Here is a 16,325-nt window from a genome sequence, read left to right as displayed (position 1 = left end):
AAAGGCCAACTATATTTAAAAGCCAAAATAAAATGAAGAAAGTAAGGGATTTAATAGCAGCAGTCCATTGAGGATTATTTTCCCAGAAGATGTGATTTAATTATTTTTTTTAAGCCTGTTCAAAACGAATGATGACAAAACAATTAAAGGTGCTAACATCATAAACAGTGATTTCATCATTGCGGTCGCCCATTAGACTTAAATTTGCCCTAAAATAAAAAATGAATAAAAAAGTCAAATCTCAAATTGTTTGTGGGTAAAGAACATTTTTCAAAAGTCTATTCAATTATTGCGACCAGTGTAAATTGACATTTAACGTGACTGTGGAAAATCAACCTCCATGTGTTTTGAATAAGTTGTCCATATTTTCTCTGGCAGCAGATTGAAACGATTCTTCTGCCTTTTCGGCCAAAAACATTTTCTACAATTATCAAATGGACCACTGCAACATTTTCTGACATCTTATTTTTCCACATCGTTGCATCAAAATTGTAAAAAGTGGTTCTTTCCAAATCTAAACTGCCTTTTCTGTAAAATTATAAAAATTCTATACGTCGGCGCTCATTCTGAATTTTCAATTAGGTCATTGGCTTTTCGCTGGCCACTGTTATTCTTTTCTTTCCAGTCCCTTGTTTATATTTGGGGCTCTGGGTTCAGTTCATTTCCCGCCCATCGCTTTGGTGAAACCCGATATTGCTTGGCTAGGTTAAAACTGCAACTGTTCAACTAAAAACCCCATAATATGAACTTGAAGTACAACCAAAATGATTCATACTTTGGCCACAGTTGAACTTAAACTTACATTAGTGCTTGTTTGGAACATTTCAGGCTGTATAACTAACAATGAGCTGGCAATTATTCTTTCAGCATTTTTAAAGCTAAGACAACAAACTTGGACAATTCAACCAAATATTTTTAGGTTTTGCTGGTGTAAAAAAAAAAATAGATTTAAGTAAAACCAAACCTCAAACATTTTACTTGCTTTATTATGCTAACTCACATTATTGCCATCAATGTCAATAATTTAGATTTTGAAGTTTTTCCAATTGAAATGATTAATTTAACCTCCCAAAATACAACTGACAATGGGGTGGCAATATTTCTTTGATATTTATAAAACAAACAAAAAAAAAAAAAGTAAAGCCAAACCTCAAACAATGTCAATAAATCATATTTTAAAGTTGTTCCAATTTAAATTATTATTATAACCTCCCAAAATACAAGTTGTGTTGATATGATCCATTCAGGAATATATTATCATCTCCTAAAACAAATATTATCTTTCATGACTCAATTTCCTTTTACTAATTTCCTTGCCCCCCCTCCCCTCCCCACTCCTCCCCCCCCCCCCCCCTATAATTAGCTTTCCTTTGTTTGCTTTATCATCCTCCAGCGTGGATGGACCCCATTAAACTGTTAGTACAAGCAGCGAGGGGACTTGTGCGTCAAGTCAAAGGCCTCAAAAGCACCCACAGGAACAAAGCGAAAAGTCATTTAAATAGCGTTTGCTGATAGCACGCTGAGTCTCTTGTGTTGTCATTCCTCCCCCAGCCTGCCTCACTTTCCCTTGTCTTCACCCCTCCCAACACCCCGACGGAGAAGCTCAATCAGCCAGCAATTTGTAAATGCCCATCTTACGTTTAATTAATTGTCTCTTTTACGGGAGGGGGAAGATAATAACATGAGATTTCACCTACGAGGTGCTCCGGTCGGATTTCTACTTCCAAATTTTATCGTTTATTTGAATGAGAACAATTTTCATTCTATTTGTTGACTCGCGCTTCACTTACGCATACAAATTCATTGCTTTATGTTTCTGTATAAAACCATCACTACCAAGAGGCTACGAATAGGCTTGAATTAAATTAATTAAAGTTCCCAAAGGCTGCAATACTTTACTTTTTCTTAGTCCCCCCCCCCCCCGCATGACTTTCTGGTACAAATAGTAAAATTCTCCTCAATCATTCCAATATCGTTGTTTGTATCCCTCCAACCTTTCATTTCTGATGTTCTCTTAACGTATCGTGTCGATGTGTAATTTTTACTTGGTAAAATGTGCGACAAAGATGAACTGAGTGGGAGGGGGTGAGGAACACTGAGGACCTCCCACCCCCTTTAACTTACTATGTGTGTTATCTGTGCAAGCTAATGAGTGATGGATTAACCTGGCCTCACCCCTGGCAAATTGAGATGACCTTGCAAACCCCCGCCCCTCCTTCAAGAAAACGAGTAACTTTTCATTCCACCTCAGCGAAACTGATGCAACAAGTCATAGAGTTAAAAAAAAAAAAAATTGATATCATACAAGCGCGCGCTGCCGTAGATAACCGCAATGTGGGCCAGCATCCGCTGCTGACCTCTGCTGACTGAGATCTCTTTGTGCAAGTGTGACATGAAAAACAATGAAAAGCATATTGCACAAACACCAGTAACATTGCCAGGCATCCATGACAACCGGGTGTTTAAAAAAAGCACTCTTGACCTGATGACACACAAGCCCGAGCCGTGACTTATATGGGAAAGACAAAGCCATCGGTAATAAATTAGCCTGAGCTATTCACCCATCACACACAAGGAATTCCACTGACTGTCAGCTTGTTTGACGCTAAATGAAAGTTAGATGTGTCGCAGGTGCATTCTTATATGATGTGTGTGTGTGTGTGGGGGGGGGGGGGGGGGGGGGGTCTTGTCTTTCCACATTTGTGAGGGACACATTTTACCTTTAGACATGTTGAGTTTAGGAGGACAGCCTCTCACTTTCTGATGCTCAGTCAGTACATTGTTTTTTTATTGTTGTTGTTTTTTTTTCAAGATACAAGCTGAGATTTGGAGGGGGAAAAAAATCACTTCAACATTTAATAAGCCTTTAAGTGAAAAATATGTGAGCACCAAAGGTGGAGCAACACATGTAGACTAACAATGAACACAGAAGGATATCCATTTTCCTCTGCAAATAATTCTTATTGTATGTCTTACGCCTTATACTGGTGGCTGGTTGGCGTGAGAGCTCTATAATCAATTATTGGGAGAATTAGTTCTTGCTTTTGAATACAAAGCATGTTTATTGGCTCTTGTTAGATACTCCCCATGTGTTTGTGACTTAGCGCAATTGTTAGCGTTGCAGTCGCCGTCGGTCATTTTGTTCATTCACGACAGCTCGGCTGCCTCATGGAGATAATGAGTGAAAGTTACTTTGTGACTGTTAAGTGTAACCACATCGACTTGTTTTCTGGCACTGAGCGTTGATTCTACACAAATGCTTGGCACTCTCACTCTCACACACTTTCAGACTTTTTGTGCCAAATCACAGCATCATCCGCCAAACCACCTCATTCACACAATTTAGTCATTACACATGTTAATAAGATGATGTGAAATGTGCCTGTCGTTTCTGTGAAATACCTTGCAATCAAAGGCTTGCATCAAATTAGGTCGATTTACTTGTTTGGAGTGGGTTTTTTTTATTTAAAAAAAAACAACTTCATCTTTTTTGTAGTTGGACAAACAATTTCATGAGACTCAGTCCAAGATGTGAATGTAAAATTTCACCTTCGCGGTGATCACGCTGCCAACGTTTTGATTCAAGATGATTTGAGATACGAAACGGTTTGTATCCAATTTGTAATTCAAGGTGGCGCTATAAATGCTAATTAAATACGCAAATTAGTTTTACCAAGTCGGAACAATTTTCATCAGCATCTTCCAGAGGTGAGATGACCGCTTTGTAATTTTTGTTTTTATTCTTTTTACAATAACTTGGGTGAGAACATTGTTCCCCGGGTTCTGCGCCCTTAGCTCCGCCCCTGATTGTCGTGGTAATGACATCTACAGTCACCACTAGCGCAGATGTTTACGGCTCCCTCTCAATTGGGCTAATTTCAACAGGACTAATAGATTGAGTGTGTTAAGTGTAATACAATTGTCAATTTGGGGGTGGGAGGGTTAATGAAGATTGATTGATTAATTGATTAATTCATTGATTCATTGATTGATTGATTCATTGATTCATTGATTGATTCATTGATTCATTGATTCATTCATTCATTCATTCATTCATTCATTGAAATTCATAAATATCCTAGAAATGTCAAGACACTGGGAAGCTTTCAAACTGTGAAGAAAACACCATATATCTCATTTCATCCAAAAGGCAACTGTGAATTTCAATGTGGGATTTTTTTTATTTTTTTTTTTAACTTTTGTCAAAAGCAATGGGAGTCGTAAAACGTTGTAGTATTATCCAAACATAGATCAACCCCAAAGCTTTTTGATGCTTGGTGCAAAAGTACCATTTAATCAAAAGCCAATTGCTTCTGGAACGGGCATCCCGACAAGGAGCAAGCAGCTCCAAAATTTGTGCTGGAGACGTCTGCCAACACGCTGACATTAATTACTTCAAGATCCACACGAGGCACAAAAGCAGCTGTTGGTAACATTCTTTGCTTTTATTTCACGCTAAATGATTTTGTATAAGTTGCTATGCTTAATCGGCAGCACTTTTATTGAATGTGTTCTAGCCAGATGTTCAATATTTTTTAATACCTGAAAAAGATGCATTTTTCTCTCTTCAGTTTAGTCGGGTTCAAGCTAGCGTGATTACATTTTAATTCGATATGGTACGGCTCAATTTAAGAAGGTATCACGAGTTTCTTGTTGCCATCTGAAGGAATTTGTCAGGACTATAAATCGCCTTTGTTACCTTCACAATTTAAGGTGGAACAATTCAGTGTGTGTGTGTGTGTGTTGTTTTAGGGGTTTATTAAAAACATTTTTGATTTGCAGGGACTTTTAGAAGCTTTTCCTGATTCAATACTCCAAATAGATTTAAAAAAAAAAAAGTAATTGGGGGTGGCGCAGGAGGATGCTTTACTAGTCTTATGGATGCAATCAGTAAAGTGCACTCGAATCAAAAGGTGCTGACATGTTTTTTTTTTATTGCTCTGAGGTTTTTTGTTTTTTTTTGGAGGAAGGTGTGGTGGAATGGATGGTGTAGTCCAATTGTCTGTGAGTGTGACTAGTTATCTATCAGAGCTCTTCAATTTGTTGGAGACCACTTCAGGGTGCACTTGGAGTCAGCTATGATACTAAGCTCAAGTATATTGGCTACCCTAACGACATGATGGATTTCAATTCTGTATTTAATAATATCAGAATTCAGAATAGTGTGGAAAGGGCAAAAGTATCAAAGCTGCGGTAAAGTGTAAATGTATACGGTGGATAAGGCATTTTTCCACTGATCTCAATAGTGATGACATGATTAGTAGTTCTACTACTGATAATAATGATAATAATAATAATTCATATTCGTGAGAAGAACAGCAACACATATAAGTCACGATGACATGGTAAAATCCTAAACTAATACTACTGCTGCTACTACTAGTATTATTATGAATACAGTAAGCGCATGATAAATAGTATGGACTATTGTATCATGTAAAATATATAAAGTAATATATTTATTATGTTAAGTAATATATTATCATTATTAATCCTGCTACGACTGCGAGACCTAGTCATTGTCATCTTGATCAATTCATTTTAAGCCACTTTTGACAACATCGTTTACTGTTTACTTGGTGGTGTTATTCGGAATAGTGGGAAAAATCTGACTACAATGATGTTAATAATAATAATAAAACATTTGAATATAATGATATAAAGATCTTATAAATATAAACCTCTGATTTTAATCCTTATAATGATGAATATTAATAATGCCTCATGTCAAATGAGTTTCAAATTTGCAGAGGAAAAGAGCGGGAGAGGGCAGAAGAGACGCGCGCATGCAGGCTCGCACCCTGACTTTACGCACGTCGGCACGCCACTCACCGACGCACTCGTTGGCTTCCCGTGCGGTTGCCCTCTGCCACGGCCGGTCGTAGTGGAAGGGCTTGCACCTGTCACACTCCGGTCCGGCCGCGTTGTGCTTGCACTCGCACACCATCTCGCCGTCGCGGTCCTTGACGCAGCGGGACGCGTGTCCATTGCACTTGCAGCGGCCGCCCACCTGCAGGTCGGACACGGCGTAGAAGTACGAATCTCGCGCCAGTTCCGAGTCGTCCTCGTTCTCGTCGCCAAAGGTGTGCAGACGGCTAAAAGTGACGCGGATGTCGGTGGCCGTCACCCAATCCTGCAACACGGGCGAGTTGTCAAAGTCGTGGGCCGAGGGTCTCCCGTCCAGCGTACTGAATGCGATCAGACCTCCGCTCAGCGGGAACATGTCCGTGTGCGAGTCGGTGCAGATGGCCTCCTGCTCGTTCTGCTTGGTGATAGCGGCCCGGTTGGGCTTGTTGTACATTTTCCGGCACTGGCTCGAGTAGTACTGGAAAGGCACCCAGGTCTTGCCGTAGTCCATGGACTTGGAGATCACCATGGACTCGGGTCTCGGTGAGCAGAACTGGAGGCTGACATAGGTCACCTCAAACTTCTTGCCCAGTGAGAGCGTGAGCGTGACGTTCTGTGGGTACTGGACGAAGTTCTCCGACTGCCAGCACGTCAGGTTGTGCGGGTTGTTGAGGTCGGTGAGGTAGGCCGGGGGCCGGTTCCGCTTGGGGTCGGCCGCGTCGCACGTGTGGCAGCTGCGGCTCCTCTCGTCCGCCTTGTCCGCCGCGCTGAGCATGCAGAAGCGGCTCGCGCTCCGGTGGCCGCAGGTGCTGGACACCTTGACCTCCTTGCCGAAAGCCGAGTTGACGAAGTCCGGGATGCAACGACGCGGGGTGCCGTGCTCGTCGTAGCACGGGTCCGGCGGCGAGCTTTGAGCCGAGGAGAGAGCTGAGCTCACGCCGCCGCCGCCGCCACCGTAGCCACCCGACGTGCGCCGCAGAGAGGCGGCCAGCAACACGACGAGCGCAGCGTCCAGAGTTCGGAACATGTTCGGTGCGTGTCGGGTCCCAAAGTGTCGGTGCTGCTACTGCTGCTCTTGAAGGAGGAGGAGGAGGACCGCGAGAGATTGAGAAGAGGAGAGGGGGCGGGGGCAGGTTTAGTTGATGAGCTGCTCTTGCATGCACCATCTATCTATATATCCGCGCCTGATTCTGCACAGGGATTGTGGGGGGGGGGGGGTTGGAATCAAATTTGTATTTGTCTGTCCATATAATCCAGAAAATATCATTTATAGTCATGGCAAAATTAAAGCTATGTCTTATGTCTGAAAATAAATGACCATGTAAAGGCTACATTACTTATTTTTTTGTAGTACATTACAGGGGGGCTTATAAAGACACTTTTAATTTCATTTACTGTTTATATGTCGTATGTTATATGCACAGGAACTTTTTAGAATTTTTTTTTTTTTTTTGGTCATAGGTGAGCTTTTAATGAATGCATCGTGTGCAGTTTTATTTTGTCCTGAGACAAATTTACCGTAATCATCTGTTTTTAGTTTTCATCCGATGAACGGAGCCTGTTTAAGTGTCCCTGATTGCCATGCAGATAACATATTGGTGGATTGCAGCGTAATAGTGACATCTAGCGATTAACTGGCCGAATAACAGAACAGCCTCTGAAAAGAAAGCTTCAGGCATCTTGCATCTTTTAAGTGGGAGAACTTGCATAATTGATGGTTGACCAAATACCAAAAAAAGTATGAACATAATGCTTTAAAAAAAACTTTTTACAGAGCCAGAGAGAGAGATTAACATTGTTCTTATCCTTGAACATTTTTTAACACAAATATCAAGTTTTGAAAGTGAATCGAAATGTCTTCTGTTTTCTCACACATTTAAAGTTTTGAACTTGAAGCGAAATTTCTTCTATTTTCTTGAAGAGTTTGTTTCGTTTTAGAAGACCCTTAGATTTATAAAACATAAATTGTATTAATCTTGTCGGCGTAACTGGCAAGTTGCATGTTACGTAAAAAGCTCTGACTAATTTGATTTTTAATTCGATTTTGATTGTATTTTGATGATCATTTTTATAGCTTTTTATTTGCTATTTCATGTATTAGCCATTCTTGTCTTGGAGCGTCATGATGCACCAGAAACTTTGAAGAATACATGCAATTCCACATGAAAACTCTTGACTAAGCAAGAAGTGGGACCAAAGAAGAAGAGAAAAAAAAAACAAGTTATCCGAAGTTTTCATTCAGCATTACTTGAAACGGTGAACCAAACCAAACAATCAGTTGTGTGCAAGAAACTCGTCAAGCAGATGACTGACTTCCTGTATCCTTTCAAAATTAGACAGTGTCTGCCTTCCTCATATAGTATACTTCTTCCTGTTTTTTTGCGACGAAGCAGAGAGCGGCCGCTTGCCGCTCAGTTCCTTCTACTGAGCTGGAGACCCTTCTCGGCTCGCGGAGGGAGGCTCGGTCTGGCACTCTTCTGAGACGCTCGCCGCGAATGATGGATGCCGGACAATAGATTGCAGGTAAGATCAAAAGTTTTGATAGAACTATAACCGCGGTCGAACTATGGAACAGTCTGAGGAACTCACGCAAAGTTCAAATATTCGCCAGTAAAAAAAAAAAATAGATAGATAGATAGATAGATAGATAGATAGATAGATAGATAGATAGATAGATAGATAGATAGATAGATAGATAGATAGATAGATAGATAGATAGATAGATAGATAGATAGATAGATAGATAGATAGATAGATAGATAGATAGATAGATAGATAGATAGATAGATAGATAGATATGTTGATTAGCGGGTACAAGGAGTAAAAATGCCAAATGACTCCACAAAAGCATAAATGAAACAGAAAAATAACTTTAAAAGTATATCTACTTGTATTCTGTTGTAGATTTATATCTTGAATGGATAAAATGAAAAAGGGGTAGGAATCTAAAACGCTATGCTTCACCCCGACTCCTTTTCAAGCATTCTTTATTGTTTCTTTTCTTCAGTTTGTTGATTTATTGTTTGTTTGTTGTACGGACTTATAGATGGCACTTTGAAGTGTTTTTATCTTTTTATGTTTTAAGTATGTATAATGTAGAATCAATCAATCAGTCAATCAATTGACGAAGGTTTTTGGTTGTTGTGTTTTTATTATTATTTTATTACATGCCAACCTTTTTGATGCCCGTTTAGTATGCCCGTAAATACTAAAAATACTTGTCAACCAGGGTGAGTTATCGATGAACACAAAGGGTGGAGCAGCACATGTAGGCAAACAATATAACAGCGCTCAATAAATATAGACTTTTTTGTCATACTTTTTTTTTCTATACGTATGACGGCTTTTCAACATCATACGGAGATTATTGTCACCTTTTTAAAGGCTTTGCGTACTGCCGCCGTTGGCTCATGACGACAGACACTTCCGGTTCAGCCTCAGGAAGGGAATCATCCATTTTTCTTAGAAATGATGTCTCCATCTTCCACACAAGTTGTTGAGACATAGCTCGACGCCGGGGACTGATTGTCGTAGAGGACGACATTTAGATGAATGCACTTGTGTAGACAAAAGTATTTGGACGCCGGACCATTACACCGTCTTACGGTAAGCACGGTAAGCGTGCAGTCAAAACAAATTGATGTCATGAGAGTCTCCTCACAGACCCATACGCAAGTTGCATGATAGTTTTGGGTGCAAACGCTCAGCAACTGCGTGACCTTGACATTGATCGATTGGGTTGAAAAGTTTCCATTTTTTAATCGTTTTCAAATCGGCAGCTCGGTGGACGCCATCCATCATACGGCGAATTGAAGTATCGCTATATAAGATTGAAGTCTTTCAATCTCAAGGAAATTCCTTGTTGGTCCCTCTTCTCTCCTCCTTTAGTCTGTGGGAGTAAACCTGAGCGTTGGATCACACCACAACAATGGGGAGGCACCTGCTTCCTCAGCTCGACATGGGAAGTCGCGCTTCCCGTCAGGAAGCAGTTGGTAATGGGACCGTCAGATGTGAAGAGATGGAGGAGGAAGCCATTGAGGGGAGGGGCATGAGAAAGAAGCGCAGGTGAAGGTGCCAGCTTTGAGATAAGAGTTTCACGCCATTGGGCCGCTCTGCTCAGGTTTAAGCCCACCTTTAGAAGATTCCATTGATCATGAATATCCATTGAGGATTTTTGAAGAAAATGCTTTCATATTTTGTAGTGAGCATGAAGAAGTAAAAAAAAAAAAAAAATAGGATTAATATACATGCATCATTTGTTCAAAAGGGAAGTCACCCTGTTGACACCAAGGGACAGTATCCTCTTGCGAAATGTTCTCATAGTCATCGCACAGTTACGACATTCGACAAACTAAATAATATAAGGGCGGATAGCCATGTTTGCTTTCAATCAGCGCTAGTGATTGAAAATAATTTGTTTCTCCGTATCCCATGTAAATAAGGTTGTGAGTAAGATGATATCGGAGCAATCTGATTGGACACTAGATTTTGTCAATGTCTGACGTCATTTCGCATCTATTTATTTATTTTTTTATCCCCCACCTCTTGACCTTGTTTTTGATCATCCTCGTGTGTTAGTTTTGCTTTGTGTGTGTGTTTGTGTGTTGAAATTTGAGAAGTTTAAATGCTCTAAAAAGGAAAACTTTGAAAATGCAATATCCTCTTTTACACCGAAGGAAGTATTTGGTGCTTCTCAATTTGGATTGGACCTATTGTATATATGCGCCATGTATTGTGTTGACATGGAAACGTCCCACATAGTATTTACTGTACTGCAGTACTTCTGTCTTTGTTAGAATTTTGTTAAATGACTGAAACGGTGGTGACATGTCATTAAAATAGAGTTGTCAAAATTCAACATTCAGTCACTTTTTTAATAATGGAGTCATTGTTTTCTCAAGATCTTATCTGATCTAGGCATATCAACACGAAAAACTTATTGCAGTTTATTGAGCTCGACTGAAACTGCGCTGTGAAACTTTTCATTTGTCTGCATGGCTATATACTGCCCTCTAGTGTCCATATCACGAAGGGTTGAATTGTTTCTTGGCATTCTATTGAATTATGCGCTTGCTTTATGTTTTCTATGAAGACTACTTTTTTTATGGGGCCGTTCTGTCGGCTCTTGGAACAGATGAATGATATTTTCATTCATTCCAAAAGATAAAGATGATTTGGAACTTGTTTGCTGTTTAAAATCAACAAATATCGATAAGTTTCTTTTGTCAAACTTTTTCTCTCACTACTAATTTTATTGCTGTTTTTCACCTCACGAGATTTTTTTATTTTTTTTTTATCTTCCGGAACGATGACACCAAAACAACAGCACAAGCGTTGCCGTGTGATTCAAAATGAAAAACATCCCCTTTTTCTCTCTTTCACAGTCAATACATTGACAGTGTGCTGCTGCTGTGTGTCATGTGAGGAAGTAGCACAACCTACCAGAGTAGAGATGAATGGCTCGGTCTCTGTCTGTTTGATCATATCTCCGTATTTAATCACGATTATCGTTGTACGCAGAGCGTGAGGCAACATGCAGCACACCTCTTGCACGGAGGACAGGATCCGTCACGCTCTGGACCGATGTCTGGATGGGCTGGGATGCAGTCCCACAGCAACTCACCGCTGGGATGGTAAGATCTCACTCAGGAACTTTTGTTCTGAACCAGCAAACTGTGGACTTATTTGGGAGATTTTTATATGAAGTATCAAATGCAATGGACAGCCCTGACAATTGGCTTTTGTATCTTCAACATCTCGAAATGATCAAACCAGCTGAAACATTTCCAAGCTAGAAATGTGCCAGGCGAGATAATTGTCTTTTATATCGTCTCGTTTTCGCCGCCACGGTGGGGCACTGGTTCGCCCCGCCGCCTCACGGTTTAGATGATGTGGGTTCGATTCTCCTGATGATGGCAAGCGGTACAGAAAATAAATGGATAGATGAATTTCTTTTCCACATTTCCACCCATATAATGAATTGTCATTGTTTTTGTTTTTTTTTCTGAAGAATTGTTTTGCGTTCTAGTCATTGTTTTGTGGACTAAGAGATTCTTTAAAGCAACAACAAAAAAAAAACCTTCCTGAATTGAGTGTTAGGGGAAGTTGTGCGGCTTGACATCTGGGAGGAAGTGGCGCTGACGAGAAGTGTGTGTTTAGGTTTCACGCGTCATTCTTAACTCATTCACTGCCATCTAGACGTCAAAAATCCAACAACTGTGCTGACAGTGAATACGTAAAGTGTGTTGTTGTCTTCCAGTGCTGATGTGCTCCGTGGGCCAGTCAATGAACCGCTGGAGCCTGGAGGAAGTGGTCAAGAGGGACCCAGACAATTCCATCATCCTCTTGCAGCAGATCCTGAGGAAGACCAAAGAGGTTAGGATGGTCCAACACAATCCTCGCAAATCCTTTGACGACTAGTGAGCGAGTGTGTGTCCTTGTGTACAGGTCCAGGAGAGGTGTCATTACCAACTAGTGGCGCCGCTTGCCATCATGTTCACCTCCACGCTGCTGCAGGTACAAATTCTCTACAAATCTTTCTGCCAAGAACCCATCATTTCTTCACTTTCTCCTCACCAGGCAGATACCACCTGCTAGTCCGCACTATTTTTTGCTCAATCTTTTCCATTTTCTGCCAGACGCCGTACTGTCCTCCAGATATGGAGCTCCTCCAGACCGCTATGGAGGTGTTCAGTATTTTCCTCACGTGGCCCGAGCCGTACTGCGGCGTTTGTCGACACCTGCTTTCCACCCTCGAGCTGGAGATCAAGGCGCCGGGTATGTTGTACGCTTTTTTAAAAATAGTGGCTCTGTTTGTGAGGTGATTTCAAAATAGTGTCCTGATGTGGCTTTCTCTTCCTCAAAGGGATTTCCTTTCAGAGACTGGTGAGAGAAGAACAAGACCTGGACCTCAGCTGTCGGTCCTCCAAGACCGTGTATGTTGTTGCTGCGGTGAACATACACCACGTTCGATTGTAAATGATATTTGAATTCGTCCTATGTGACCACAGGACGGTCCTGCTGATGAACCCGAGCGAGTTGCCTGCTGACTTTGTGTCAGTGGCCGAGCAACTGAGTTGCGTTCAGCACCCGGAAAAAGATACCTTCATTACGCTCATCAAACATGCCTTCCAGTCCACGCTCGGCACCAAATATCCACTCTGCGATATTCACGCGGTCTTGCAAGTATGTTCTCGCATGCAAATACTATTATACGATATATTTTTTTTAAAAGTGGGAATTCGCTATGCTTCATTGACATAAAATATTCAATATTGTTATCGAACGAACCCGTGCAGGTCAAATCAGCCGATGAATTGAGGGAGATATTCTCCGAGGTCAGCGGTGCGTTAGAGACGGCTGCAGCCATGAGTTCTCCTCTGGACGGACGTGATCATGTGATGCGGGAACTGGAGGAACTGAGGGAGAGACTGAGCATCCCTCCATCCAGCAAAAGGAATTGTGATGGTACTCAAATTAAAAAAAAAAATTGAAAAAAATGCCAATGGTACCGTCGTGATTTCTTACTGGCATTTCTGTTTTTGTAACAGGAATGCTACAGACATTCCCAATCCCCACAACCAAGTGTCGCGTGTTCCACTGGGAAAAAGATAACTTTGGTAAAGTCAAGATATATCTCACGTCTTGGATGGATCCCACCTCACGGGGTCACTCATGAGGGCAAGTGCGAAGGAAATGAAAAGATGATTACTAATGTGATTCATTTGATACCCGCAGACGTCTTAAACACCCTTCTGGAGGACGAGCGGCAAAATCTGTCCACCGAGGAGAAACCAAAGGAGGATGAGGACGAGGTGGACATCGAGGACGACGAGGGCCACGACACCTTGTCCATTGTGTCAGAGTCTTACGCACCCTCGTTCAACTCCGGAGCAGACAGTGACTTTTTCGAGGATTCCGACGACTCCGTCGGCTCACCCAAGTCGGCCAAGTCTTCGGCTAGGCTCAGCCAGCACTTGTACCGTCTCCTCCGGAAGCCCAAGAGGTCGCTAAACCGGGCCAAAAGTTTGGGATACACGGAATCCAAAGACTTGTCGGTGGTGCGGGAGATCCGTTCCAACTCGCTACCTCACCACGTGCAACTTCGTAGTCCCGAGCCGTCATCCTCTCAGGTTCCGTCGGTTTTCAGTTCTCAGTTCCCTCGGACCGTCCGGCAGGTTTGCTTCAGAAGGCGACCCATCCTCAGCTGCGACCAGGACCACCAGAACGCCACGCTGAGGGTTGTGGTGTTCGGCGCCGACCACGTCGCCGGCAAGTTGGCTCGGGCCTACAACAGCCTGAGACAAAAAGAAAGCGCTCGTCCTCGACTCAGCCAAGCCTTCAAAATTCAGTTCTACTTTGTGCCTGTCAAGAGAGACCCGGCAGCGGGACAAGCTTGTCACACTTCTCAAGGAATCAATGTAAGTAGAACTCTTGAACTCCGCCAACAGTTCCGGTTACAATATTAAGTCACCGAACACTTTTTTTTTTACTCAACAGGAGGTCGTCAATCTTAACGGAAGCGAAGACAGCACGAATGACGTGGCCCATTTCCTCGGGATGCTGGATCCCTGGTACCAAAGAAACACTCTCAGCCTGCTTAAGTTACCCGCCAATATCGTCTGTCAGGTACAAACCACCTCTTGCGCCACTATGCTATTCTTCTTCACTGATTAAAAAGAACCATTCCGTCCTACAGCAAACATCCAAGACCGAGTCAGAGTCATACGACAGCTCATATGAACATCGACTCCCAATTCTCGCCGATCTGGTCCTTTACTATTGCCGTTACGCAACACGGCCGGCTCTGATCCAACTCTACCAAGCTGAGGTTTGACACTTCATATCCAATATTTGCGTGGATACATGGGAGGTGTCTGCTTTTGCATCTCAACTCCATTCCGCTGTCTCACAGTTGACGCTAGCCAGTGGCGAAAGACGGACGGAGGTGTTTGTCTATTCCCTCGAGTTGGGTCACACTGCCGGGACCAGAGCCATCAAGGCAATGGGTGAGCGGAAGAATCATGTTGTTCAATACAGGACGGGTTGTTACGACAACCAAATGTGGCAAATTTCAGCAGATTAACATTTGTCTCGTTGTGACCACAGCTGACACTTCGGATTTGCGTGCGGAAGTAAAAAGAGTTGATGTGTTAAAATGGGACTTTTTTTCGGGTTCATGAGTCACCCTCATCAAGTGACGTGTTCGCCGAATGTTAACACACAATGTAAAAATCCATTGATCTGCTAATGCTAATTGTTATTAAAAGGCACAGTTTTAAAAAGAAAGCCTATCTGAACACAAATGGTGGAGCAACACATGTAGACAAACAATCGAACAATGCTTACAGATGTGTGTATTGTTTGTTCACTATGAAAAATGCTTCACATTATATCATCGTGTTGACTCGTGTTGATAAAGTATTCTGTTTTTCTCTACATGACTGTCCGAATATAATTGATCTCACACAGGCACGGCCAGCAAAAGGTTTGGTATCGATGGTGACCGAGAAGCTGTGCCTTTAAAGCTTGACATCATGTATAATCAGGTATGTTGTTTACAATTTAAAAAGTCTTCCTGCATTTCCAATATCACTCTTTTCTCTATATTGTCATTAAATATCACTTTAGCCCCAAATAATAAGTTTTAATATACTACTATAGAATAATACGTTAGAATAATATTATAATAAATAAGATATGATTAAAATAACACAATAATTGTAAAATGATAAAAATCAAGAATATAATATATCATTGAATAGGATTTTTTTTTATGCTGCTTAGGTGGTGATAAGTGGGAGGAGTCAGTGTAGAAGAGAATCGAAAATGTGCACTTCAGTCAACTTGACCAAAGCCTGCAGGAATCCTGAAGAGCTAGGTGGGTTGTGTCGAGAAACAAGTATATTTCTTTCCGAGCCTTTTCAACCGAAGAATATGGTTCTAAACGTGTACCACTGTTAGACTCACAGCTGGAGTGCCTGCAACTCAGCATGACCGAAGTTCTAAAGAGACAGAACGGGAAAAGCAAGAAGAGCTACAACATGGTGAGCGAGTCATCACAGTGACCCACAAATTAATGGCTTACACAATAACATGTCTTTTATAAATAGCACCTGAGCTTGACTGAGGTGAAGGTGGACAAAGTGCAGGTCAGTGGTGCCGCAGACACCACCTTTGCCGTCTGTCTGGACCAGGATGAGAAGAAGGTACTACAAAGTGTCATCAGGTAAGACCAGCACCGGCATCACAATATGGCTCATCAGAACTCAAATGACAGGACTGCCTTGTTTGATTTTTTTTTTTTTTTTGTCTCTCTGCTGTTTAGGTGTGACATCTCCCTGTGCTCCAAACCCGACAGCTCTTCAGACTGGAGGCAGCGGCAGGCCCAAATGTCGGCCCAAATTCAGCCCCTGCACCCGACCTTCTGCTCCCTCCTCTGTCTGCCCATCGTCACCTTCAGCGGAGCACTACCCTGA

General features: G+C 42.0%; 2 protein-coding genes across 5 annotated transcripts in view; one reads left to right on the top strand and one right to left on the bottom strand.

The window, feature by feature from the left end:
- ntn1a (netrin 1a) overlaps nt 1–6,874 on the bottom strand; it is a 22,790-nt gene extending 15,916 nt beyond the window's left edge. Inside the window, exon 1 of the mRNA XM_085911462.1 lies at nt 5,833–6,874. Coding sequence (XP_085767588.1) covers nt 5,833–6,874 — 1,042 coding nt within the window. The remainder of the gene's footprint in view (nt 1–5,832) is intronic.
- pik3r5 (phosphoinositide-3-kinase, regulatory subunit 5) overlaps nt 1–16,325 on the top strand; it is a 25,554-nt gene extending 9,229 nt beyond the window's left edge. For 2 of the 4 annotated variants that reach the window (XM_085911456.1, XM_085911458.1), the window contains 18 exons: nt 8,241–8,370; nt 11,368–11,480; nt 12,107–12,222; nt 12,295–12,363; nt 12,486–12,624; nt 12,713–12,782; nt 12,858–13,032; nt 13,146–13,314; nt 13,398–13,466; nt 13,585–14,267; nt 14,347–14,475; nt 14,546–14,677; nt 14,762–14,855; nt 15,319–15,395; nt 15,634–15,727; nt 15,811–15,893; nt 15,960–16,075; nt 16,175–16,325. In XM_085911456.1, coding sequence (XP_085767582.1) covers nt 11,381–11,480; nt 12,107–12,222; nt 12,295–12,363; nt 12,486–12,624; nt 12,713–12,782; nt 12,858–13,032; nt 13,146–13,314; nt 13,398–13,466; nt 13,585–14,267; nt 14,347–14,475; nt 14,546–14,677; nt 14,762–14,855; nt 15,319–15,395; nt 15,634–15,727; nt 15,811–15,893; nt 15,960–16,075; nt 16,175–16,325 — 2,466 coding nt within the window. In that variant the 5' untranslated portion in view covers nt 8,241–8,370; nt 11,368–11,380. Of the gene's footprint in view, nt 1–8,237; nt 8,371–11,367; nt 11,481–12,106; nt 12,223–12,294; nt 12,364–12,485; nt 12,625–12,712; nt 12,783–12,857; nt 13,033–13,145; nt 13,315–13,397; nt 13,467–13,584; nt 14,268–14,346; nt 14,476–14,545; nt 14,678–14,761; nt 14,856–15,318; nt 15,396–15,633; nt 15,728–15,810; nt 15,894–15,959; nt 16,076–16,174 lie in introns of all 4 variants that reach the window. The other 2 variants (XM_085911457.1, XM_085911459.1) reach the window with 1 other exon arrangement.

The sequence above is a fragment of the Syngnathus leptorhynchus genome, chromosome 5 (assembly GCF_054491065.1).
Source record: "Syngnathus leptorhynchus isolate UIUO chromosome 5, UIUO_Slep, whole genome shotgun sequence".
In the NCBI taxonomy this organism is placed as follows: Eukaryota; Metazoa; Chordata; class Actinopteri; order Syngnathiformes; family Syngnathidae; genus Syngnathus; species Syngnathus leptorhynchus.
The sequence above is the reverse complement of the archived record's forward strand: the minus strand, read 5'-3'. Positions and strand labels throughout refer to the sequence as shown.